The sequence below is a fragment of the Python bivittatus genome, unplaced genomic scaffold (genome assembly GCF_059951505.1).
Source record: "Python bivittatus isolate LINGU-HERP-01145 unplaced genomic scaffold, Pbiv_v1 ctg000480_np1212, whole genome shotgun sequence".
Classification (NCBI taxonomy): domain Eukaryota; kingdom Metazoa; phylum Chordata; class Lepidosauria; order Squamata; family Pythonidae; genus Python; species Python bivittatus.
In genome coordinates this window covers 77,215,578-77,243,065 of record NW_028277075.1, presented here as the reverse complement: position 1 = coordinate 77,243,065, position 27,488 = coordinate 77,215,578, and the positions used below count along the sequence as shown (strand labels likewise).

The 27,488-nt window shown below is 38.3% G+C and overlaps 1 protein-coding gene across 14 annotated transcripts in view; it reads right to left on the bottom strand.

The window, feature by feature from the left end:
* Nucleotides 1–2,802: 2,802 nt before the first annotated feature.
* TNS1 (tensin 1) overlaps nucleotides 2,803–27,488 on the bottom strand; it is a 325,093-nt gene continuing 300,407 nt past the window's right edge. For all 14 annotated transcript variants that reach the window (XM_088146384.1, XM_088146386.1, XM_088146388.1 and 11 more), the window contains 10 exons: nucleotides 25,281–26,155; nucleotides 23,687–23,773; nucleotides 20,785–20,916; nucleotides 20,351–20,443; nucleotides 19,014–19,091; nucleotides 15,668–15,739; nucleotides 14,871–15,039; nucleotides 14,365–14,433; nucleotides 12,936–12,968; nucleotides 2,803–10,750 (listed from right to left, as the gene is read on the bottom strand). In XM_088146384.1, coding sequence (XP_088002510.1) covers nucleotides 10,606–10,750; nucleotides 12,936–12,968; nucleotides 14,365–14,433; nucleotides 14,871–15,039; nucleotides 15,668–15,739; nucleotides 19,014–19,091; nucleotides 20,351–20,443; nucleotides 20,785–20,916; nucleotides 23,687–23,773; nucleotides 25,281–26,155 — 1,753 coding nt within the window. In that variant the 3' untranslated portion in view covers nucleotides 2,803–10,605. The remainder of the gene's footprint in view (nucleotides 10,751–12,935; nucleotides 12,969–14,364; nucleotides 14,434–14,870; nucleotides 15,040–15,667; nucleotides 15,740–19,013; nucleotides 19,092–20,350; nucleotides 20,444–20,784; nucleotides 20,917–23,686; nucleotides 23,774–25,280; nucleotides 26,156–27,488) is intronic.

Sequence of the window (27,488 nt, the reverse complement as noted above, 5' to 3'; positions counted from 1 at the left end):
CTTACCTTTTAGAGAAATGCAGATACTGGTAAACTTACAGCCATTTTGAAACAGGATGGAATGAAGGTTACCTTGCAGTCGAGGTCAGAAGAGCAAACAGCTGCTATTGAAGAAGAAACATGCTGGATCTCTTATTCCACTATCCCGTACTTCTTTGGAAAATGGAAGAAAATGCTGTAGGACCTTATTCACCTAGGATGTGTGGCTTGAATAACAACTCCCAACACCCTCAGCTGAAATGCTTGTGTCAATTTTAACATTTCTGTTCTGCTCACTTTTATGTTTTTATTAACATGTCTCTATGTATGCCACAAACTGATTGGATGCAGGCCCAGAGTAAATGTACTAGTGGTATCTCATGTCAACCATCTCTGGCAATTCAATGTGACTACACAGAGACTTAGACAGTAGTATTTTAAAAGAAATTCTTTTATGGTGAGGCAGGATTGACCACATCTGACCTGAAAAGATAGGTTCAAAAGGAAGTCATTGCATAACTGAGTAATTTAAATCCAAATAAGAAACTTCTGTGATTCCTCTATCTAGACAGTGCAACACAAGCATTGATGGAGTTCTGATAGGACATTGAAATAGAAATAGACAGCTAGCTAGCTACCAAAAACATGTCAGTCTTTTGTGGATATGGTGAAGTTCTTTAAACTGATGATTCCCATACCATCTGCATTTGTTCAGAAGTGAGACATAGTCAGCCACACTGCAGATCCAAGCCATTTTAAGTATTGTTGGAGAAAGCCTGATTTTTAAAGGAAATCAGACTTCTTAGTTACCTGCATGCCACTGGATGAGAGAATGGAGTGACTGTGAAGTTATAAGCAAGGAATCCTTGGTCAAATCTTGCCAAAGTGAACAACATTTCAGTTGAAGACTGACTTATAGAACTAAGGTGAAAATGAGTGAACCAGTATTACAAAGTATTTTGAACCCTTGGAATACATAACTGTAACCTGGATTTAAATTTTTATTTTCCAGTCCTTATTGTGATTGGCATTGTCATAGCAATACACTGTTTAGATAAAGAACAAATATATTGTTTGGGTTTTCCAAGTCAACAGCATGTAGTTCTGTAGGAGGTCAGTGTGGCATAGGGGTTTTAGTGCTCTGGCATGGCTGCTGTTCTGCTGGTGTGAGCCAGCCATTGGGGTGAGTAAAAGCAGCTCATTTCTGCCCTTGAAGGGCAGCTGTGCTGTAACAAGGGCCGATGAGCTGACCTGGCTGCTAGCCAGGGCTGGTGTGGGGAAATATTGAGACAGCACTCCCATTGTCCAGCCTGGTATATAGGCTGGGGACTAGAGCCTTGTGGGGGTGGGGGGACTCTCACCTCCTCAGTTGCTGGGGCACATGCTGCCAGCCTGACTAAAAATTGGAGACAGAAAAAGAGAAGGAGAGGAGAGAAGGAGAGGAGAGAAAAGGTCTGTGCACAGAGTGAATGGAGTGGCTGGAGAGCAAAGTTGGAAAGAGAAGTTAAGTGTGCTGAGCAGTTGTCAGTTCCTGGTCAGAAAGGGAGAAGAAAGGTCCATGGCTGGCTTCCCTGGAAGAAGGGAAGTGAAGACCCAGACTGTTGAATTGTTCATGGATTGTGTTGAAGTCAGTCCACTGTTGTTGGCTTCTTTCTTGGGGTCAGTTCAGCTGCCAGGGCACAAAAGGCATGCTTACCTGTTGCCTCCATTGTCTGTTACGGAGATTTAACAAATGTTTTCATAGCTACTTTTTCAGTTGGATAGACAGTATCTAATACTTAGAGTGGACTAGTTGTCCACTAGGAAGAAAAAGTGCAAGGCCATGTATTGTTGACAGAACTTACATTGGCATTTAAATCAATGAATAAATACAATCAAAGTTGTGGTGGGTGGCTACTACAGAGAAAGTATTTTCAGTGGTGACACCCCAGTTTTTTGAATGCTTGTCCCAGTAAAACCCTGTACTCATTCTGATATCTTTTTGCCTTTTTTCTACAGCATGTGTTATTTAGATGCTACTTCTGCTGAGCTGACACATTACACTAGGCCCACTTTTTAAAAACCAACTTTTAATAAATATTAGTAGTCTTGTTCACACAAAACATTTAGTCACAATGATGCATGCTGTGTGAACCACAAATAATCCACATTATGGTTTAATGCAATGTATGAAGCCAGACATAGTTTCTATTTTAGTAGCTTATTTTAATATATTACTTGATATTGTTTTAAATATTTGTGATCTTCCCTCATAAAAATAAATACATAAATATGTGCATATGATTTTTTTTTCTTCTTTGTCCACCACCATCTCTTTAGTTCAACATGGTTTCATCAAACTACCTGTGGGCACATTTGCTTCACTTACTGCACAAAATGCTGTAAATTAGTATCTACAGATCCCTCCTACATTGAACTACAGTATTCTGGACTGAGTTATATTATTACTGTACTTCCTATGACTTTTTGTAGCCCTTGTTTTAGAATTCAGGTATGACAGATGTCTATAAATTTCTTTAGTTTCTATATGATACACTGAAAGATACAGTACATATTCATGTATTTAGAGCTCTAGAAAATCATGCATGTTCTAAATAGTTCTTAATGTGAAAACTAGGAAAAACTCTTCTGAAATTTGCATTGGTCTTACCAAGTTAGTTTTCCTCTGAATCCTTCTCATCTGTGCCGGAATAGCCAGATTCACCTCAAATTTCTCTTTGGATAAATCTGTACTCATCCTAGTGCTTGGGTATGTTAAACTCTGTGGTGAACAAAATTTTCAGTGTAAGACTGCAAGCGTGAATACAGCCACCATCACAAGTACCCTGTGCAAAAGGTAGAGAGTTTTTATTCCTTCCCTCCCTTAAAGTTTGAGATACAATTCCAACAATCCAGACACCAAGCTGGACAATTCAAGCAACAGTATATTTGATATAATTGATTTGGTTTAAAATCTTATCATTGATAAAGCCATACAAGGAACCGCAATGAGTCAAGAAATAGATGTACAAAGGGAAAGGAAAGCTTGGGTGGTGAAATAGAGAGAGAAATCTGTCTATATAAATACATAAAAAGGGAGTTGGGTTTTTTCCTTCCTTTTTGCTACTCTATGTTACGTGTAAGTGATCGTCTACATATTTCTGTTTGGGGTTTAAAAAATGGAGAGATGCAAGGGAAAAAAAACATGGTTTCATATAGTCATACATATTGACAAGAAATCTGTAACAACAACAATAATAGTCAAGGCAAGTAACGAAACAGAGTCAAGAAGTCACCGTTTTAATCTGGATCTCCCCAATTTATACTGGCAATTTTAATGACAATCTTACTAGATACAAATCCAACTCAAATCCATTGGATGTATTTCTGCCCCCCTGGAAATACAGTAGATGCTGGATTTGTGTTGCTTGGACTCAATCTGGAAGTTTCCATCAGAGAAGTCAGTTTATGGTATATGGCCATTGGTATACAAAGGGATCATTCGTGTAAATAATAATCATTCCATGCGTTTTGAAAGACCCTGCTGAAGCTAAAACAACCAACCAATCCGAAACACATTACTTATAAAGCCTCCATGACTTCCGGGATAGTAATGGCGGTAGTTAAAAGCAAAATGTCATTTTTCAGTTTCTAGGTTCTTAACATTTTAAAAAATAGAGGATAGGATAGATACATACATTGCAGATTTGGACAATTATAGGAGTCTTGTGAGGTGCATTACCACTTCATCATTACCGGGCTCTGGATTATTGACCATGTTGACCAGTGAGGGTGAGCAGATCAAAAACTCTGCAACCACTTTGTCAGCACAGAATAGAACCACAGCTGTTAAAATTGATGGAAACTTTGCAAACAGCTGCAGCAGAAGAAATGTTAATATTCATTGCCTTGCATTATACAGAAACTCTTACATCTATATCTAAGGTAGAGAACTTACAGTGCACAGGCAAAGTTAACCTATTCAGTGATGATTCTGTCCCTACTGCTAACTTTGAATTGACTTTTCTTAGCTCAGTCAAAACAGACTTCCTCCCTTCCAAACCTCTTTTCCCTTTTTTATTTTTTTGCTCTAATACTAATGGAATCACATTCCACATTTCATTTAAAATTCAAACAAAACAAAACAAATTGGCATCTCTTATGAAAACATACATGCAGAAAAGAGAATCGGTGGACGGAATATTTCATGGTAGGAATTGGCTTGAGAAGTTCCTTTCTGCTTTTTCTAGAGTTCAAAGCAATCTTCTGTTGTAAGACATCTAAAACACAATCCTTTTGAATTTTATATTTAGAAACTTCAAAAATGGTTGGTTGGTTGGTACCTGATTCTGATTAATGGGCCGTGTTTTGATTTGTCATAGTATCCTACAGCCAAAGAAGTGAAATCTGAGTAGTTTTGATGCCAAGGTGGACAGTGCTATTTTTAGACTGCACCATTGATTTTTTGAAGTGCTATTACCCAGCAATACATCCATAGGAATAAAAGTTATTATTTCTGGAAACATCACGAAAGGACAGGGATGATGACCCACATCCCACCTGTTTCACGCTCTCAGAAATCAAGCTGGAGGAGGCCTGCAAGCTATTTATTTTAACTTCCCATTCAAATCAGGAAATCCAGAAAAAGAACATTCTTATCAAAAGGATGTCCAGCCAGTAATTTAAGATGTCCAGTGAGGCTTCTGCAGCCCTCTAGATAACTGTGCATGATTAATATAGAAAACATTACCCAAGAATGGCAAGAATGCTGATAATATAATTATGTGTTTATTTGTTTAAACCACTTCATTTAATGCATAGAAGAAAGGTCCAGCAGTGGCTCTTGATCATGTTAGCGAAGAGATAGTCTTGCTTTTAATAGTGAAAGTGACAGAGGGCAACAGATCAAAAGCTAATATTTCAGATTGCTTTTCAGTGTGCCTTACATAGATACTCCATGAAGTCAGTGTAACATTTGCCCTGAAATTTAGCAGGATACATCTTATCACCAGCTTGCTCTTTTGCCAAACATTTCTTAAATACACAGCACAAAAATAGCTTGAATTGAGCCTGTTTTGAATCAACCTTTTATGAACTATTCAAACTGATTACTGCCAAAAGATGTAACTCAGCCCTGCTTCCTCTTCACATTTGTTTCTCCAGTGCATCCAGTTTAACTGCAGATGGGAACAGATATATATATATATATATATTTATATATATGCTGGTTGTTGGGATATTGGTCCAGTGTGGCTATTTTTTTATGACTTGGGCCAACATCAGCCCCAGAACTAAGGACTATCAGTGAACCATCATATAAAACAACAGCCTGGTATGTCAACCTCTGTATAATACAGAAATTATGGGAAATTATTCCCCATATCTGTATTGAGCTGGATGTCAAATGACCTCTGTAGAAAATTAAAAATATTTGCCAATGCCCGCAAGCTCTGTCAGGATAAAAAGATACATTCTTGACTCTAACATTAGGCTGATCCAAGCTATTTTGCTGCCTATGAGGAAGGACAAGATGGTGACTCCTTTAGTCTATATTGACAAACCAGGCAGTTGAATTTTCCTTCAACATTGACAATGAGGATACATCTAAGGGCAACAGGAGGACTTAGTGGCAAGAGGGGAGACTGAGAAGAGACACACTTTTGTCTGCTAAGGTTCTGACCCATATCTGCTGCTTAATGCAGATGCTTTTCTTTGCTACAGGTAAGGCTGGGCCTGCTCAAATGTTATTTATTTGTCAGATATTTATCAGAGCTGCTGACAAGAAAATCAGATCAGCCTTAGAAAATGGCTACTTTTAGACATAATATTTAAACAAACCAGTTTCAGACAATAGTTTGGAGGGAAGAAATGTTGGAGTTCAAGGTCTGTGGAGTTTCCTCCTGCTCTATCTGACAAATGCAATGTATTTTGGCTGGTTTACTGCTCAAGAACTTTCTTCAAATATCAAGCTACATATACATATTCTAAGGGTGGACAGAATTTCAGAAATTGCTAGAGAAAAGTCACTAGCAAACACAGTTCAAACAATCAAATAGCTTTTAAAAATGGAAGAAAAGGGCAGAGCCACACAGAATAAATGTACAACCATGAGGAAGAGAAAAGTGCATTTCAAATAGGTTTCTTTGGCAAGATTATGTAATACTCTGTGCACAGAGGGTGCTTTGAGTGCATTCTGTATAAAATCTAACATCTTCTAAATCATTACGTAACATACATGTGCTAAAATTACATTAGACCTGAGTCCCAGGTATTGGACGTGAAGTGGGGTGTTTTCAAACCAAAGCCTGCTTGCCGGTATCCCTAAAAACACAGAAGCAAAACCACAGCACTCCCAGGGTTTGAAGCTCAAGAGAGGCAAAGTAAATGATCCTGGACCAGAGCTTCTCTCCCCTGCATCCCAGAAGTTTCTTTGTACCACTGATAAAGTTGGGTTTGTGACTAAGTCCAAAAAAAGAAGATTGATATAGCCAGTCATTCACTCACATCTGGATCAAATCACTAGATGAACCAGTGAATAAGGCACATGAATTAGACCAGCCTTTCTCAATTTGCTGCCCTCTAGATAGCTTCATATGGGCACTCCTAGAACTCCTATCCACATGCCGGTTGGGAATTCTGGGACTTGTAGCCCCATTGGGAGGACATCAGGTTAATGGAAGCAAGCTTAGCCTAACAACCCTCAAGTTAGATATTCTAGAAAAGGAGGGAGATAAAACAAGGTGGTATTGCCAAAGTTGTGGCAATAGAATGAAAACTAGTTACCCTTTTCATTTCTCACATATCCAAGACAATCCTTTCTGACATGGCTGGATCAACAGTCCATCATGATGGACCAGGGTTGAGTTTTGAGTCTTTGGTCTACATCCTCATATACAACTGGAGTAGCCCAACATGCCACTTGAGGAAAGTTGATTGAAAGTCATAACTTTCTGACCTAACCAACATATGCTCAAGGATTGTAGGGTTTAGGGGTGAGTCAGATTTCCCATTAGCTCTAGAAATTGCATGTGTCCTTTTGGGTATTCTGCCTCACATACATTTTAAAGCCCTAGGCTGAGAGAAGGACCGGAAAGGTGATCTACATAAAACCGGCGTGATAAGTACAAGGTTATTCCTAAAACGCAGCACTGTCTTGATACAAGTTGTACAAGCAACAAGTTATATAATGTGATTAAGCGTTGCCTCAGCAAGTAGGCTAAAAAGAGAGGAATCTTAAACTTTCCATCTTTAGCTTGTGAGTTAGTATAGGAACAGTGCGCAGGGCATGGCTGGAAGCAGATATTTTGTTGACATGCATGCGCCTACCAACGTATTTACTTATATGTGACTACTGGATACTTATATCAAGTTAACATCATCTGAGTGTCAAAAAAGTCATGAACCATTAACTTTCAATATATTTTTCTTCTGACAAGGTAGCAAACACTGAGAAGGGGGACAATTTTGAAAGCAGTGAAAAAAAATGAAATCTGAAAAATAGAGACTTTCAAAAAATATATATATTTATAATATTTATATATCTATATAGACACAGTATTTTTCTAATTGGTTAATGGCAGGGTGAGACAGTTGCAGGTGAGGGAGGGGGAATCATCTTGCTTGAATTTTTCAGAAGGAGAGAGACATTGATAACAAACATAAAGAATAACTCTCGCAGTCTCCAGCATCCCATCTGGGTGTGGATGGGATACAGAGCCTGGGTGATGATGCCAAAAACTGATGTTCCCACTCCATCCAAGTACCTGTCTCAACAACTCTCAGATGCAAAACTCATGCTTTATACGACAATATCCAGAAAGGAATCTCTCTTCACACACTTTCACACGTACTCACACCGTTATCCCTCACGTCATTCAACAATAAAATACAAATGCATTCATGCTCATTTGCTCAGGCAGAGGATGAAAAATGTGGGGGTGGGGATGAGGAACATTGTACAATGTCATTGTCCTGGGGCACAGTATTAGAAGCCCCTGCTTTTACAGCATTCGGGAGGTGGAACTGACCTCAGGTTTTGAAACTTTGCCCATGATGGCCACAGTAACAAAAGGAAAGCTTTGGACCTTCACTAATCCCCAGACATGGTATTTTCCAGATATACTGGGGCTATAACTCCCAGAATTGCAGGAAAAAATCCCAGTGTGTCTGGAGGTGGCAGGTTATACAGAGAGTATTATGGGGTAGAAGGAACAGAGGGAGCTGCAAATATTGGAGGTGAAAGATAAAAGCAACAGGGCCAAGAAAAAAAAAATAAATACTTTGTGTAAATTTCATTTTTTAAAAAATTATTGATTAGCTTACATTATTTTGTCAGTATATTTCATACATACTTACATACATACATACATATATATATTATATAAGAAGGCAATGAAAACGCATGGGGAATTTAGGTGACTGCATGTCTCGCAAGTTGTCGCACTGGTTTGTAGTGAATACTGCATGAGTTTGTATGAAGGGTCTCATTAACATGGGCTCTATCCCAAAAGATTTCTGTTCTCTGCTATTTTGTTTCCTGTTCATGTCAGAATAAAATTGACGGAGAGACCAATTTTCATTAATGGTTTCTAGTGGAGGCCACTAAATTGTGTTGGGGGGCATCAGTCTGACTGTCCCACTCAATACTATTAACTCACTTAGATTTAGGTCCACCTCAGCTATATAGCATATTGGATAACAATTGCTCTCCAATGATTTCAATCAGATCTTGTTGAACTGCAACAGTAGCAGTGAACAAAATTTATAAGGTTAGGTTATTAACAGAGCATGTATAGAGTTTTTCATATTGTTTCCATGTATGGTAGGCTCTTCAGTAATTTTTACCAGTCTGCCCTGGATCAGCTGATATATAGTGAAACAACAGTGGCTTCCTTGAGTCTAATTTAAGTAGATATTGAAAAAATTCACAATAAACCCATAGGATCTGGTAGAAAAGAACACCTCTTTATCCATTCAGCACAGCATTTTTATGCCTAAAATTTGCCAGTTATAGATGTTTGGGAGGATAGTGAGAAATTCTCACGACACTACAGAAATTCTATGTGATAGATCAGTCCACATTATTCACCCTCTCCTTGACATATACCAAGCATGAATAGTTTATAGACAGTGTATACGTGGCCTCCATTAGAAATGCCAAAAATCATACTAGTAGAAGGATTCACCTGTGATGTTAAATATAAAAAGGTACAGTCTCTCTGCAACTGCTACACTTTCTCATTTACTCTGGAAAGGATATGAAGTTGCTTTCCATGAAATGATATGCAAGATAAAGGAACAGTCTCCCTTTTTACAATAAATGTCAATCTAGCATAACATTATTAGCAGGTCAGTGCAAAATCTAATGTTTGATGCCTCCAAAAGCAAAAATAAAGCTTAATAATGCAACAATAATGAACTAATTTTGCTACATATTGAACCTCCAATGGACAAATTAATCACATATGGCCACTGTCTTTTCAAACAGCTAGGGCCATGCTTAAATCAAAGTCTCACATCAAGCCAAGTCTTTATATTGGTTATTCTTAGTGATTTCAAAACAAAATCCCCCCTCCCAATTATTGGATTATTCATCTTGCCTTTGCTCTATTGAATAATTTCCATGCAACTTCCAAAATCACATGTATGTCTCCCTAAGGACAAGCCTGGGCAGGACTGCTTTTATCCTAAACTCAAAAGGAAAGGCATTCCCCAACCCCGGTGTTTGAATATTTTAGATAAAGAGAGTCTTAGGACAATTTATTATGGACCGCATTGCATAGTCTCTGATAGATACTACTGGATTTTGCTTTGGCTAGCATGCTCCACAAATTATTACTGAAAAAGAGATTCTCAGCTCTGAAACTCGTTTGTACAGATTGGTAGGTGCACATGCATGTGTGAATGAGTGTGACTACTGATTAAAATAAATATTTCCCACTTCCACTGCTAAAAGCTGTTCGTAAGTCTTTCTTTGATGTGATGGAGGCCTATGACCTCAGGGGAATGGGATGATGTGGGTTTCAACAGACACATGTTCTGAATAGCCATCAGAGGCAAGAAGTCTCACATTAAAGCCCCACATTAAATACTGAAATATGTGCATATCACAGACAGACACACATGCATGTGCACACACACTCATACAGACACACTTCATACTTTCCGCAGTAGTTAAATTGGGAGCATTTGCTTTTAAAAATGACTGCATTTTTAGCATCTCTCTGGATATTATTCCTGAAGCTCATATATTCATGGGTATTTTTGTGTTGGTTTTGTTTTTGCCTTATTTTCTAAACAAGCAACTACTAGATAGACCTATCCCACAAAGATTACTAAGACTCATACTTTGGCCTGTGGGGCTGAATTCTCTGATTTTGTGCTGATCCAAAAGCCAAAATTGTTTCCATCTCTTGATCTTGGCAGGGAAAGGCAATGGTGTCAGTTCCTTGGTTTCTGCTACATACATGCGTTTGGTTGGTTTCAGCCTTCCAACAATCCAGATCGCTTTTTTTTTAACCTCCCCTTCCCCCCATCAGTTCACGTCTCTCCTTCACGTTGCACTTCCTCACACTACTTCTCGGAACAACTCCAAGTCCTTCGTCAAAATTCAAGGGCAAGAAGCCCCCTGCGAGGGGGAAGCCACAGTTCATCTCTTGTGAGAGGAGCCAAGCATAACTCTGGAAACGAAATTGACAATGGCAGCAGCTGGCTGATCTGGATCCAGCTCAGCAAAGAGGTGGCAAACGTTGTCCGTCGTACTGCCTTGCTTCCTAGCCACAAAGCCAAAGAGTCTGCATGGGTGACAAAGAAATTAAGGAGGAATAAAATCACATGGGTCAGACAGGAAATGCCCACCACTATTTGTGATCACTACTGTATCAGATAAACTCTTGACACACTCTGTCTTCAAGCATGCCATTTGAAATGGACAGGGACCCAAGAGGAATAGATTTCATTTTAAATGGCAAAGGATGTGAAGTTTAATTCCCTTCATAATAAAGACAGGGACTACTCAATGCTGTAATTCCATTCTTTCACTGAAGACAAAATAATATTAATTAGCACTTTCAGATCAAGTTCTAACTACGAAATGTAAAGGAGGAAAATGCCACTCTGTACCTGCCATTTCTAAATGGAGAAAAATCAAGGCAGCTGGAGTTTCTAATAAAAATATCCATTCCTGTACACATTGCCTAAGATTAGTGGGGGTTATGGAACCTGTTCCAAAGGGGCTAAACTCGTAGGACATCAGGTGAAACCACGGCTTGACAGTGGAAGAGGTTCAAATATCTTAAATGTGTTTGATTTTTTATAAGGGTTTTTTTTTGGCCCAATTATAATACAACCATGTGTAATATACACACTCATGCGTGCAAGCATGCACATACACCACTTGGCAAGCCAAATTATTACATGACCTGCATTATTTGGAGCTCCCGGGGAATAGGTCGTAGCATTAAGTCAGTGTTATATCCTTAATACAGGGGCATCTTTCCAATGTCATCTTGGCAAAATTAGCAATGACATTTGGCCTTTAGGTTTGAATCCTTTTCTATTGATAAAAAGTGGGGGGGGGGGAATCTTGAGACTCTAAGAATGTAAGCAGATGTTTTAAAAATTCTGAACAGAAGAGAATTACATTGTCTTGCAACTGAAATATTTTTTTCAGTTTCTCATCTTTGGTATTAAAGATCCATTCCAATTCAAACTCTTATTCAGGGAAGGAATCCAAATCAAAGGATAAAGGTTTGTTCAGCCCCTGCTTGAACAATCCAGCAAAAGGAAGCTCACCACCTTCCTCGATAACTGGTTCTACTGTCAAACTGCTCAGGATTAGGAAGTTTTCTTACATTCAGTTAGAAATTGCATTTCTGTAACTTAAAACCATTATTGCATGTCCTGCATTCTGGAATGACAGAGAACATATCTTGACTTTTTGTGTGGTATCGCTTCAGGTACTTGACAAGTACTATCCTACTGTCTTCTCAAGGCTAATCACACTGTTTTCTTAGTCTCTCCTCATAGGACATAATTCCCAGTCCCCCATCCATCTCATTGTTCTTCTTTGCACCTGTTCTAGCTTCTCTGACTCCTTCCTAAAGTATTGTGCCTACTTTAAGGTGGAAATAGGGTCTGACCAATGCAAAATGTAATGGATCTATTATATACCATGCAACTTCCTGCAGCATAATGTTTGGACTGGGTCATTACATTGTTTTGGCAACCGTATTAATTCATATATGCTTTATATTGCTATTTTTCTAAATAAACATTTCTCACTGTAAATGAAGTGAAATATTATATGTATTGTATATTTTTCTTAAGTGAGCAATGAATAAAATTCAAGCAATCCTGAGAATTCACAGACAACAGAGAATTCAACCAGGATGCTTTTCCTCAGAATACTCACACAGAATTAAGTATCTCTGAGCTACATATCTGAAGCTATAAACTCCCTTCACATCATAGTAGGTAGCTGATTCCACCCTGCTTGGTTACATAATATATGAATATATAATCTGGAACAATCAAAGATGACTTAACAGGATGGATTATGGGCCACAGAAAAAAGTGTGTCTTAATTGTGCAAGCAATTTTGCTAAGAAGGTGCTTTGCATTCAATCACAAATTTGTGAGCAAATCAACTACTAGAGGTCACCAGACTTCACCAACTTTGCACTGTGATCCTTAGGTCTGATCAGAAAATCAAATCAAATGAAACTTAAAAACTAAGCAGTTTGATTTTGCATGATTTCAGGCTTCTTAGGCATATATAGACTGTAAAGATATCAGTTCAGACCAACTGTTGAATGAATCATTCCTTAATTTAGCTCTGTCTCCTTTCTTAGATCAATGTCTCTGGAACTCTCTTTGAAACCTTTGGTGGATTTGAGGACTATGAGAAGGATACCCTGTCCTGTGTGGCCATATTTATATTTATTCTAACTCTGACATCGATCAAAGTAAACAACTTACTTGGCAGCACCACCAGATTCTGATTTAGTCCACCTGAGAAGAAACAACAACAAAAAAGCTCTATTTAATTTTCACAGGGAGGATGATTTGACATTTTTTTAAATGGTGAGTTAAATACATGGGGTATGTAAGAGAGTGGGAAGCCCTGAATGGAACGCTACTGGTTCATTGACCAAACAATAGAGCCTTTCCTCTGTAAATAAATGGCTACAACAACCAGGAAAGGGGTTGAAATCCTTTATATTTCCCTATTGTTTGAAAATCCCCTATTGTCTCTTAATTTTTCTGAGAAACTATCTGCTGCTTAAAAAGTATTATGATCTGACTTTTAGAAATACTGGGATTAGAAATCGTTTGGAAAAGTGTTCTAAAATTCCACCCCCAAATGCCACTATAGTGCCTACTGACCATTAAAAAAATAAATGAACAATGGTGTAATTTTTTTCAGTCCTTCCCTATCACAAGCCTGCAGCTTCATTGACCTATATCAATAAATGCCAGTATCTTAAGAGCATTTTACCCCAAACTGCATTATCATTACTCTGCAAAGAAACAGATCAACAATTCTCTGTTCTTCATTAGCAATTTAGTTCTCTACAGAGCAGAATCAAGTTGTGGGAGACGTGCAAATCTCAACTGCTGTTGATAATTTCCTGTATATTTGCTTCAACATGGAACAATCTCATTTCTTGGAAATCAAGGAGATCTGGCAGTAGCAACATAGGGGAACAGATGTTTAATTATAGAGATTTCTGCTCATACATAGAAACAAAGAGTCTGCAAGAATGATTAGTTCCTTTCAAGAGCACAAATTAAAATAGGATTCCAAGAATCCTGTCCTGGGCAACTTCCAATTTTTTCCCCCTAATCTATGTGTTCCTATCTTTCCATTCCAGCCAGTGGTTTTTATTCATTCTGATACTGAAGCATATCTTGTCATTTCCATCTCTCAGTTTGTTCAGGTACAAACTGATAGATGTTTGTTCATAGTGAGGATTCTGTTGGGTATTTGCAGAAGCTCTGGAATTAATATTAATCAGAGAATTTTAAATATATATTAACCCCTTTTATAAATGTGTTTGTTCAAGATACATGCATTAGAGGCATTCTTCCAGATCCAATCCCCTGCAGAAGTGGCACCACCTTTTTGATAGTGGCTTTTTGGCTGTAAAATACCCTACAGAGATTTTTAGTTGGTTCCTCCTCTACCAGTTTTTAAATGCCAAGACACCATGTTTTTCATTCATGATGGATTTTACTCCTGCTTTCACTGCTGCTGTTTCAGCTGCTAAAGAGTTAAAACTCTTTCAAGATATATAAGACGTCGGGGGGAAAAATACGAGGACCATTCTGACACCTACATACACACTGCTACCAGGAGTTTCATTGCTTGAGTTCACATAAGAATTGAGCAAACAACTACACTTACTTTCTATCCTGTGGGTCCACATCACAGAAGGTGACAGTAATGATAGGGTAATGTCGTCTGAAGAACAGCCTGAAACAGAAAGGTGGATAAGGATTAATTACACAGCCATCTGAAATAATGGCAACTGAAGGATGGTGAATCCATGCAGACAATAACTAAACCATCCCAAGGCAGCTTATCTACATGATCAAGAAGGAAAGTTCTGACTATATGGCAGGTGGTGATAGTACCATAAGACCTGTATGGGCTCTATATTTGTAATATTCAAAGTTAATGAAACACTTCTGGGTAGAGATTTATTCTGTTCAAAATACCCTGACCCTTTCTGATAACCTTGCAAATATCATTTCACTCGTTGTGGCCACAAAGAACTCTGCAATATGATGCTAGAAAATTTTGTAGTGAAGTGAAGAACACATTGAAGAACTTGTCCCCAACAAGATACTGATGCCAGAGACACCCAGGCTTCTCCAAACCCTGAGCCCCAGATCATCCTGTTCCCTTACTTCCTCTGGTTGTCTGTCAAGGTGATGCCTTGCGTGGAGACCTTGAAGTGGACGATAGTAGCAGAGGGAGGGATGTCAGCAGCCAACGTCTCAGTGATTGCTTTGGCGATGGCCTGAGGGCCTGTTAATGATTCCATCTCCACTGAGTTTATAAACAGCACATTGCAGGCTGGGGGGGAAAAAGGGGAAATTGACACAAACATTTTTGGGATGGTAGAATGAAGGAGAAGAACAAACACTGAAGCATATACAACACTGCTACTTGCACTACAAGGAAGGTAACATATATCACCATTCCCTTTTGCCTATGCTGACCAGGAATTCTGGGATGAATACTGATAACACATCTGGTGAATGCCAAGCAAGGAAAGGGCGGTGTATATATGTCATGTTTTTCTCTTTCACAACAAACAATACTAAGGAACTTATTACCTGGCTGCTTTTCACATTATTTCAATCTTTTTCAGTGTCAGAATCAGAAACATTCTGTGATGGCTAAGTTTAACACAAGATTCCCACCAGCAAGAATAAACATAAACCAGAGATTCATTCATTTATTCACTGGATTCTTACCAACCCTTCCTTCAGGACCATCCTTTAATTCTACCGTCACAGCAATAGTTAGTTAGACAGCTGGGCTAAGATTAAGTGACTGGCTTAGTGATTCAGGGAGCTTTCTTTGCCTTGTGTGAGTTTGAACCTGCAATTTCCTGGCAGTAGTCTAACATCCTAACCATTGAGAGTGCCTTAGATTTTCATTTCAGTTCATTCAAAATGGGTAACCTTAAGTCGCTCACCTGCCCCCTGTTTGAGCAAATCAGTAGCTGAGTTGCTAGACGACGTTGTTTCCTTTGTTTCATCCATAGGATCTTAAAATAAAAATGGAGAGGAGGTTATTTCTATTAACATGCACCGATGTTATTTTTCCGTGTTCGCAAGGGATTATATTTAACAATCTATATTTATGGAGAAGATTCATTTTCATCTCAGATTTCTGGAAACCAAATAAAAGGGTGGCAACTATTTCAAGTTAACTAAAAAAAAAAAAAAAGGAATGTCTTGATTTACAATACAGGGATCAAAAGACAGTATTTTTTCATATAATTTTTATTAAGAATTTTAATTACAATAGTAAAAACTAATACAAACTGAACTAGGAGAAAGAGAAAAGAATGGAAAGAAAGAATAAAAAGTGCAGGAAAAAAGAAAAAGAAGAAAAAGAAAAGAAAGCATATAAGAAAGAAAAAGAAAAATATATAAAGAAGTTATTTCCAATCTTCATCATACCAAGTATAAACAAATTTAGTAACTCTTCAACCCCTATAAGGTTAAACAAATATCCCTTCATCCCAAATTTCATCCATTTTCTATAAGCAAATCTATAAAACAGCAACTTTTCAATCCTGGTGTCAAGGATTGCCAGAGCATAGCAAAAAAAAATTCTTATTTTAACCTTGATCAAATAAACCAACTTTATATTTATTCCTTTTACTTCTAATAGTCTTAAACTTTAATTCAATCAAATATTGTCATAGGATTTTATTTCTCTTCAATTCTTCTTTATCCCGCTGCACAGATTTCTTCAGGGTTTTAACAAGCCTCTTTTGTAGATCCAATAAAAAAAAAATTCCAGATCATTTGTATTTCCCTTTTAATTTTTAAAACTTCAGCCAGTTTCTTTTATATATCCAGTAAAGTGTCCTTTTCCAAATCATTCTCTTGGCCTGTCATTTGTAGTTCCACATTCTGTACTTTTTCTGCTTATCAGATAAAATTTGTTCCACACCTGTCATTCCTTCATCAACATCTTTTAGACATAGTCTATCCATAGAAGCTGACATCATTACTGTCAGTATTGATATTGTAATTACTAACTTCTGGCTCCATTCTTCAAAGATCTCCTTTAATATTTCCGATGCTATAACGTCTTCTATCATTTTGTAAATCCCAGTATTAACTGATATCAAGAACAGGTTTGTATTTTTTTTCTTCTACTTAAAATCTTTAGTCCCCTCTAGTGTCCAGTTTCTAAAATCATCACTTATCTTTTATTATGATTTGCAATAGCCAAGATAACCAAAATAGATTTGTTTCCCACAAGTTGTGGGAAACAAATCTATTTTGGTTATCTTGGCTATTGCAAATCATAGTCAGTTTGGAAAAGTCAATATTCCAAATTTATCTGGACCATTAATCCATTTATAACTTTCTTAGATCAAAATCTTATTTAGCTTTTTGCTGTTTATTTCAAATTCTTTAAATTCTTAAGCTTGTAATTAATTTTTCTTTTGCTGAGAGTTGAAGATAAATTCACCTGATGACTTTTCAGACTTGTCTGAAGGTCTCTAATAGCTTTAAGATGGTTAATAGGCTATTTCCAAAAGTGATTAGAAAGTGAGGTTTGCAAACAGTGTCCTTTAAAAGGCTCTGCTGCAGTTGCAAGCAAGGTGACTGATCACATTGTTTCCCGGTGCTCAACCCTACGGAAAACCTCTGTCCTGAAGTCTCCTTGTGAGGAGCAGCTGTCTGGAGCACATTTGGGTGATCTCCCATCCTCTCCTTATCTGGAGAGGTTCCAAGGAACTGGTCTAGACACTTGGTTCCTTGGTCCTTGCTGCAGTCATCAGCTCTGCTTTCACGGAGCCATCTTCAGTTCTCCATACCTCCCATGGAAGCCCCCCAGAATAGTATTTTAATGGCTCTTAAGGCCTATACAAACAAATGCATATGAATGCCACAAAAATACCACCCAGTTTTTGTGGACTAAAAACCTGGCTTTCAATTAAATATATGGCAGTAGAATTTGTTGATGAAAAATATGGCTATTCCTTATGCTTTATTAAATATGGGGAGATTCTTATCTTCTACTCCCTCACTATAAGTTGGGAATCCCCAATCTGGTTCTTGCTGGGAGTGCTTGAACTTGGGGAAAGCTAACATATGGGACATTTGTCTATTCCCTTAATTATCTGATTAAAGACTCATGTCTTCTAACATGGGCTGAGATCAGCTTTGAAGGAAAGGGATTTTGGTATTTCTAATTGGGTCTACTTGACCAAAGTAGGAATTTAAAAGGAGAAGATTTCCCGTGTCCCTGTATGAATATGTAGAAAGGAGATCTTCCTGCCTTTAGCACAGATGGATGATATTTCCTGAGCTGTAGTGCAGAGGTGAGCATTCTTTACACTAACACATACTCTGTGAAACAAAGTATGTTTTAGTAACAATGGATATAAAGGTGAGCATTCTTTACACTAACACATACTCTGTGAAACAAAGATATTTTAGTAACAATGGATATAAAATACTATATATAAATACAACAAATAACACCTGTGTCTGTGTATAATTACCCATATTTCTATTTCATTGCAGTATCTCCTAAATGCCCATGAGACCTTTCCATACTGTGTATTATAAGCCACCATCAGGAATCCTCCTTAGAGGATGAGCAGAGTCTTAGGAGCCTCATGGCTGAGTATCCAATTCTGACCAAGACTGGGGCTTATTGGTTCAACAGTGGGGAACTGGCAGGCATAGAAATACTTCCATGCATGGAAAAGTCTCAATGTGCATGATGGCTCTACTCAAGAATAAGATATAGCTTGTGAGTAGTCCTTTTTTCTGGGTTAGTTTTTGAAGATTTACAGTTGGGCTGGTTGAGTGTGTAAATGAAGGTATATATTATCATAAGCATCCATGATGACAAAAAATGATGGCACAAGGACACAAGTAATGAGTCATGGGGTTTGCTGTGATGTCATAACACACATTATATTATCCCCCTCCCCTGCCCCTGTCATGTTTGCAGGTGCCCATCTATATATAACCTGTAGACTGTAGCAGTGGACTAATACTGAAACAGCATCTGGTATTACCTTTGCTCCTCTATGCATGCAACATGGTTGCTAACTTTGGAATAATAAACTTTCTGTATCTGAATCCCTCAGATTACACCTCTAACTCATAGGTTGATACACACTACCTAATCTCTGTTCTCCTCCACTTGCAGAATATTTTTGCTGTTGCCTCTATTTTTTTGAAGTTGGCTGGCTTAAAACTTTCTTGGTGTCCCTGTGCTTGTCGGGATGAAATACTCTATAAGAGGACATTATGCCCATGTAATGATGCTGGGAACGTTACCTCTGTCAGGAATGACCAGCTTACAGGGCAATGCCAGAGGCATGATTGAGTGCTGATACACCAGAGCAGACAGGCAACCTGGGAAGGGAAAAAGAGATCTGGTCAAAGCTAAAGGCAACTGATGATGTTACACTGTCATGATGCCTGTTTTTTGGAACATCATCCCCCCAGAAATTAAATTGGTCCCAACTCTGGTGGCCTTCTGTATGGCTTTGAAGACCTGGTTATGCCACTGGGCATATATGACAGAGCCTGGGGGATAGCTGCATTGATGGATCAAATGGTTCTTTACCTGGCTGCTATTTATGTATTTATTTGGGGTGTTATTGTTATTTTATGGTTTTTTAACTACTATTCACTGCCCAGGGTCACAACACTGAGATGGACGGCCACATAAATTGAAATATTTAGTTATTTAAATTTATTATGGCTGCCCACTCCAAAGGTAATAGACACACATTTATTAAACACATTTCTGCCTCTGTATTTTGTCATGATGTCATTAATACCTTGTTGATGGTTATGCAATGCAAATAAATGGGATGCTCACTAAAGTAAGCTTAAATGTTCAGAGTCTCATTCTAAAACCTGTCGCTTACATTTCATCTTAATTTATCAGGCACATACTACTAATCTACTTCTTGGAAATATCTGGTTCTAATTTTCTCGTATTGTAATACTATCCATTCTGATGTTTATAACATATCCTGTTTTCACATGGCATCAGTGCTTAGATTTAGCCAGCGTTTGCTTCATATCACACAAGCCTATGCTTCTGTTGTATTAAGTCCACAGAATTCTGTGGCAAGCAGTTGTTCAACAAGGAATCAAGAAGGTGTCTGCACATAAAGTCAATTCATGAACTAAGCTATTCTGTTATCACGTAGCATAAATTATGCTGCTTCAGACTGGCAAAGAATAATTCATGACATGCACTTATGGGGTGCATGAAAGGACTGAGAATATTTACAGAGAAATGGAAATGATACCTACTCTGGTGAGAAGATGAAATTAAATGGCAGTGGTATATAATCTGTATTCTACACACAATGCTAAAGAGTAAGCAATATCATTGCAACTGTGTCATGTTCAATTATGCCTAAAAGAAATGCATGTTGTACAAAAATGCTTCCTGTTCTTGCAAATAACTCTGAATTTCTGAGACTTCAGAAGTTTAGACTATTTAACCAAGAAGCTTCAGTAGATGCATGTTAGTTAAATATTAATACCCTGTTCCTTACTTCTGAAACTTCAAAAAATACACATGCTGTCACTACAGATTCCACAAGAGGGCAGGATGAGACAGAAGCCCGGAAGACAAAACTGTAGGTACTCACCAAAATTGGGTTCATTGGGACATCCTTTTAGTTTCACACCTTTAGGGCTGGTTTCTATCAGGAAGTGCCTTACCAGCTCATTAGTGATATCTCCTAGAGGGATCAATCAGAATTTCAGTATAGATGGGTTTGATTAAGCTTGTCACAGAAATTGCCACATAAAAGACAGCGTAAGCTATAGACTGGCTATTTCTAGCACAAGAAAACAATGACTGTGCCCCCAACAGTATATTCATTGTGTCAGTGCACAGGTTGGCATAGCTGTAGCTATAGAATATATTTTCCTGGGATTAACATCTCAATTTTCTATCACCAAAAACCACCTTTGCTGGTCCTAGCTCAAATCTATTCGCCACGGACTGAAGCAGCCTGCCATGCATATGCTCCATGAGGGCAAAAGGGAAAGGTAGTGGGAAGTTGTATGAAGGCTATACCTTTCTTGCTCTGTTGTACAACACCTGGAGGTGGTGAAGCTACTTTCATGGCCAGTCCATAGGCTCCCCGGAAAGAGTGGCTGTCTCGAATGATGAAAGCCCCGGGTTCCTTGTCTTTTAGCAATGCAATGGCTGGGAAAGAAGTAGAGTGTACTACATGAACATAAATGGATCTAAACTTTTAATAAGAAAAACCTATAAAGAAATGAGTAAGTAACATGACTATCAGTGTAAAGAAGGATGGCCCCCATGAATCCCACTAAATACACTACTAAATACACCCCCACTAAATACACTACTGCTTCCCCCACAGAGTCGACCTGGAGGAAGCCATGATGAAGGTACTTAATAAGTCTCACGTTCCATGTTATTGTGAAATAAGCATAAAATATGTCAGGAACTAGAAAAACTTTCTTGCTTTTATGACACCATTATGAGGTATATGACAGAACTTCACACCTTTATCATGTCCTATCCCCCATCAACATTTCTGTAAACCAAAAAGTCTCCTGTGCTGCAGCCTTTTCTTATAGGGAAAATTTTCCATGTTTTTTATACCTGTCACTCATCTATTTACATACTTTTATGAGATAATCTGTATTGACTTCAGTAGCATTTTTTCCTAGGTTTGGTACGAGTTGGCTCTTTTCTTCCATGGGCAGAGAGAGAGAGAGAGCTCTGATTGTGGAGGAAGAGATACAACTTTGGAATCTTTCTCCCAGGCCTTATAGAAAGATCTGCAGCTTTTGCCTCTCTGATGTCAGATAGAGAGAGAAATCCATGAACATTGCCAAGGAATTATAGGAAAGACTAAATCCACCATCCTTAGAGAACCAGAAATACACCAAATATAGGAAGAAATGTATATTTGCCTCAAGTTGGCATCAAGATGTCTTTTTCGCATAAGAAAGTAACCAAGTCTGGAAAACAAATAAAAAGCTTCTCTTTTCTACTCTGTTCAGTGTATGCTAACATGGTTTTAGATAACTTGGAAACTCAGAAGCTAGAGTTCTCCAAAATGACAGATGTGATTGTCCTGTCCATGGCCATTAGTTTGGGAGACCAGCTATTTCTCTGTTTCTTCTTTGACTTACAGTTCAGTTTTCTTTCAGAAAGATGACATGAATTCACCTTTGTAAGTCTCCCATGTAACATCTGGGGATTAAGCTAGTTATGGATTATGGTGTCAGGTGTAAAAACTTTACAAAAAAAAACAAAAAAAAACCCCAGGAGCATTCAGGGGACAGTGGAAAAATGCATATTATTAGCAATGTCATGAATAAGGAACAAACATGGCCCTGGATGAGTGCATTCCACTCCCCCCTTAAGGGGGATTTTCTCATCAACTTGTATGATTTAAATGTGAAAGCTCTTTTGTGGTTTGAATCTGGGAAGACTGAATTACAGGAGGGACAGGAATGACCCTGTCCCTGAGAATCTGATCTGAAACAGGGCGAATGTTCATTCAGTAACAGTCACTCTACCCTTGAAAGGGGAGAAATGAAAGAAATGAGGGATGTGCCAAGTGCTTCAGCTGTTGAATGGATGAAAAGAACTGCTGTTGACAGATACATGAACTTACTCTTTTAAAGGGCTCACTCCCAATTATCTGACAGGCAGCTTATCAGCTTGAGCTGGAGAGAGAGGTTTGCCATCCTGAAAGCTGAAATGGGGGCCAATCTGTTTTGTAGACCTTTAGACCATGCCACCCTGAATTTGGAGAGATATCCTTGCATACTCAATTGCTAACCAATCTAAATGTAGAAATTTACTTCTTTGATTGGAAGAAGAATATACAATAAAAATCCAATTCTCCAGACCTCCTTTCAGCAGACTTTGGAAGCAATGGACAAAATTTTACTTGGGGCTTTGCCAACTGTTATTTCTGAAGCAGTCTGGAAAACTGGCAGAATTTATGTCCTTTGTGTCAATTGATGTACATACATAATTGATGTTTTTAGGTTTTTGCATCCATTTGTGTCATTACATAATTGATTTCTATGTAATGGCACAAACTGATGCAAATTATGTATGTTTGGATTTAATATAGATTTGGCTTGAGCAGACATGCCTCCCCACAAATAGACTGTTAAATCAAGGTTTTACTGCTTTTTTTTTTTAACTGCTTTTTTTCCAATTAAGAAAACCATTTTTTCTTAATTTCTTAATTATATAGAGAAAACCAAATTTTCTACTCGTGGAGGGACAAGAGAAGAAGATCCATGTGCCACAAGATGATTGTATAATCACTCTGTCTGCTCCCACAGTCAAGGAAGGCACGGAGGGAGGGAGGAGCTCTCCCAACTTTGAATCCTCCAGTATTTTCTACAGCTACATCATCTGAAGACACATTGTCAATAATCAGGGATAATGACAGCTGTAATCCAACAGCACCTAGGGTCCCAAGGATGGAGAGAGGCTGATTAAGGAGTTTGATGCAGACAAACTCCAACATTTACTGCTTAATTTCTTGATATATTAATTACATTACTGATATGTGATAATGAAAATAATGTCAAGTCCAATGACAATAATGCCATGTAGACACCAATCAGTCCTTAGATATGTTCTCTCATTCTGAAGTATCCTAATCATTGATATAATTTTGCCAACTTGTAAAGATAAGGTTGTCACATGAGCTGCAAAAACTAGGAGAAACCATTCTGTCTATCTTGTACCTCAGAAGAACCATAATTATCCACAGAGATCCAAAAAGAGTTATCATAAATCCTGCCATTCTGGGGGTTCTTGGAGATAACAAGACATGTTCTAACAGAATGTTTAGTGTTCCCCTTGTTTTGTGATTGCTTTGTTTCTATGGAAATCAAAGAAAATCACATCATTGTCTGAACTGCTAAGAAGCATCAGTGAGCCATCTTATTTTGCTAGGGCAAAAACTCACCTTGTTCTCTGGAGATCTCTGGCTTGTACCAGTATTTCGAGGTATCCTGGACAAACTTTACATTTGCTCTGGTTTCAGGACTGCTGTCTAAGAAACAGAAAAAGAGACGCAAGGAGAACGTGATACATTTGTGTAACAGAAATTTTGTGGACTGGGTTTGTACAACTTGCTTAACCTGGTTACTGAATTAGCCAATTTCTGAGATTGCACAATATACTGAAATGTTAATTGACCACACTCAGTGACTTCTCACAATTTGCACAACCAGAGAAAAAATAAATCACTAAAACTAACCGGCTTTACATACTCTACAAATGGACCTACAGGTAATGCCCAGTTTAAGAACAAGTTCTGTTCCCAAGGTCTGTCCTTAAATCAAATTTGTATATAAGCCAGAACAGTATTATTGTATAATACTGTATAAGCAGTATTGTGTAATTAACTCGAACCATTGTGTATTTAACTTGAATCACTGTGCATTTAACTCAAATTTTGCTATAATAGGCTCCATTCTTAACTATGGGTCATCTGTAACCTGGGCGTCCTTAACCCAGGGACTACCTGTCCTAGGTCTTTAACTGAACTGATTAAAAATTGTCATTTGAATTCAGCTATCATGCACTCGCCCCCAGTTTTAATTGAAATATATTAATTTGAGATAAACTCTATTTTATGAAGCTATGATGATTATTAGTAAGACTGAAAATCAATAACCTCTCCTGTGTTTATTAAGCAAAAGAATAATAGTGATGATATAGTAGTGGCACAAAAACAATTAGAAATTTCAAATTCATCATTCAGGGTTTAAAAAAAACACATCATATAATTAATTTTATAAACAGACCATGTAATGTAAGATTAAAATTGGGAAGAGATGGGGGAGTGGAATAAAGAGCCTAGAAATTTTATCAAACAAAGCAATGCCATAAAATTTGACAGATAGTTAAAAATTCCTTTTCCTTGTCCGCCTGTTGAAGGGAAGTTAATGAAACACTGGCAAGTAACTCATACTAGCAATCCACTGCTGCAGATCAGGTGTGGACTTATTCTTCCAAGGTTCCAAAAACACTTGTCATAAATGGGCAAAAGATCCATAATATGCATCCTTGATACTTAGAAAATACTAGTCCTCTCTCATTGGAAAGCATATACCGAAACTATGATTATATTAAGAAAATTCTTAATGGTGATCACTCTTCATCCATTAAATACTGATAGGCAAAGTAAATAGAAAGTAACATAACAAAGCATCTCCTTTTAACTTAGAGGTTCTCAAACTGTGGATTGGGACCCCCTGAGGGGTGATGAGGAACTTAGAGGACAATCACATATTTAAAAACTCTGGTCTGGCTTGTGCAGAAAGTGGGGATACCGTGAAAATTTGGTCTGGGTTCCGCTCCTCATTTTGCCTGCACAGCTCTGAAATAGATAGTTGCAATCTTCTGATAAATCAAATTTTATATATTTGTTTAGTTTTATATTATACAAGTTCATTTCTTCTAAGGAGGTCGAGATACCACAAAGTTTGAGAACCTTTACTATCATCCATTATTCTTACCCCTCAAGTGAGAGAGAACAGGAAACAAGGTTTTACCTGGCATTGAGAATTTGGAAAAATCTGGCAGAGTATGATGAAAGGCCATGCTGCTCCCACTACTGGGACTGGACATGCCACTGGAAATGGGTGACGAAGTCTTGCCATTCACTGTAGCATAGTTTGGCAGGCTGTTTGATCGATCCCCTGATGACATCCTTCTTTTCTCCGGGAGCAAAGGTTGGGTTGGGTTGGGGCTGCCCTGTCTGTATACTGCTGAATCAGGGGAAGAGGAATGTGGGGTAACTCCATGATAGTATGCCGGGGAGACAGGAAATGATGGGGTAGAGGGAGCCTGATAACCTGAAGCACTGCTCTGGCGAGACAACGTTTGGTGCTTTTCCTCTGGAGTTGAGTACCCACATATCATGTGTCGATCCAGACTGGGACTCCCAGAAATAATGGCTGTGCTGCCCCCTGCTATGGGCTGGTGACGAGCATGGCTTGGACTCCCAGGTGATGAAACAACAGTGCCATGGGGACCCATTAAGTGCCTGTTCATACTTGGGCTTCCTGGAATGGCCACCATGTTTGTGCTAACAGTTCTTCGCCCAAATCCTGGGCTAGGGGGAGTATTGGTAGCTACTGTTCTATGGAGAGCATGGGGGCTTCCAGGCATGACATGGACCCCAGATGCATTGATCTGGGCTTGAGACCTCGGATGGTTATCTTGCTGAGTGCTGGTTCGGCCATCAGGGAAGTCGGCATTCATATAGGCCGGGAGGCCCTGAGTTGATGTAGATGTATTTTGGTAACTGCTGTGTGCTGACGGACCCTGAGAAAGATTAGCGGACTGGAAGCTGGACTCAGTGGACGGTTGGGAGGAAATGGCTATGCTGGTACTGTTTTCTGAAGGGTAGCTACCTATAGAGATCCTGGAGGAAACAAAGGAACATATTTGAATACTTTATCAAGTGATTCATTCATAGTCTGAAATAGTGTTTGAAATTGCAACAGGTTTGGAGCACAAACATAGCATCTTCATGAATACCTCACCAAATCAGAGGCTAATATGCTGTGGCTCTTGGACTATATGCAGCCCTCAGTTTCATTTCCAAAGCCTTTAATATATGTTGGTTTCAAGTTCTGATAAGAAAGTTGGGTTGTTTCCTTGATTTTCCCTTGGGAAATGTGAAAGTGGGTGAGTAAGAGGGAACTAAAGGAATGGGGAAAAGAGAAGCTTCTTTCTTCACTCTGGTACCACCCACTGCCCTGATGTGGTCCCCAAAAGCTTTCTCCTAAGAGAATGGGGCCACCTGGCCCTATTCCTGCTTTAAGTCATAGTGATTTAAAATCATGCTCAGACTTCTATCTTTGATATTCATTCAGATAAGTGACCATAATTATTTGTTCTCAGGGGTATTTGCATTTCTGTTCCTCTTTCTGAAACAATATTTAGATAAATTTATTGAGCAATTTCCTGTGAGACAGTCATTTTGACTTCATCTTGTAATTTCAGTTTATAATACATTATGGAACATACTTTCTTTACTGCAAACATTTTAGAGAGGAAAGAATTTCACAATACACTTGGAATATGACATTTGCACGTGGACAAATGTGAATGGATATTGGCATGCCGTCAAAACACGCTGGTACTTACAGATTTATAAACAGTTTGGTAAAATCAAAGGTCATAAATGAAAATGAAGATAATCATTTCATCTGTCCATACAAAAATACCTTACTACCTTCTTACATGAAGATATCCATATGTCATACATTCAATAGTTATTTCACTTAGAACAACAAAAAAGGCTCTACTCTCCCACAAGATACTCAGAGAAGCACTTTTTTACCCAATGCAAAGCATGTGCCACATTGCATGTGCTTTCTAAATCCTTTCTTGAAACAAGAGGTCATTGTCTTTGCTATGCTTAATGCTTACCCACAGCATCAGGGTCTTGAGTACCCCTTCATTCCACAACCCTTGAGGCATACTTCCTTCTAACTTTCACTCTCCTATGGAAATACTATTTACCCACACATTGGGGCAAGTCTCCCTTCAGCTAATGGCAAGTCCCTCTAGTCAAGCTTCTAATATGCTGATGTGGAATGATCTGCCATAGATCACAGCTTTCCATCACCTCCCAGCATGGCCCTATTCTGAGGTGCTAAGAAACAATTTCTTGATGCACTTTCATTGGATTGCTATGGTTCAATTCATAAAAGGGTTACCATGAGATGTCTTATTTATCCTATTATAGC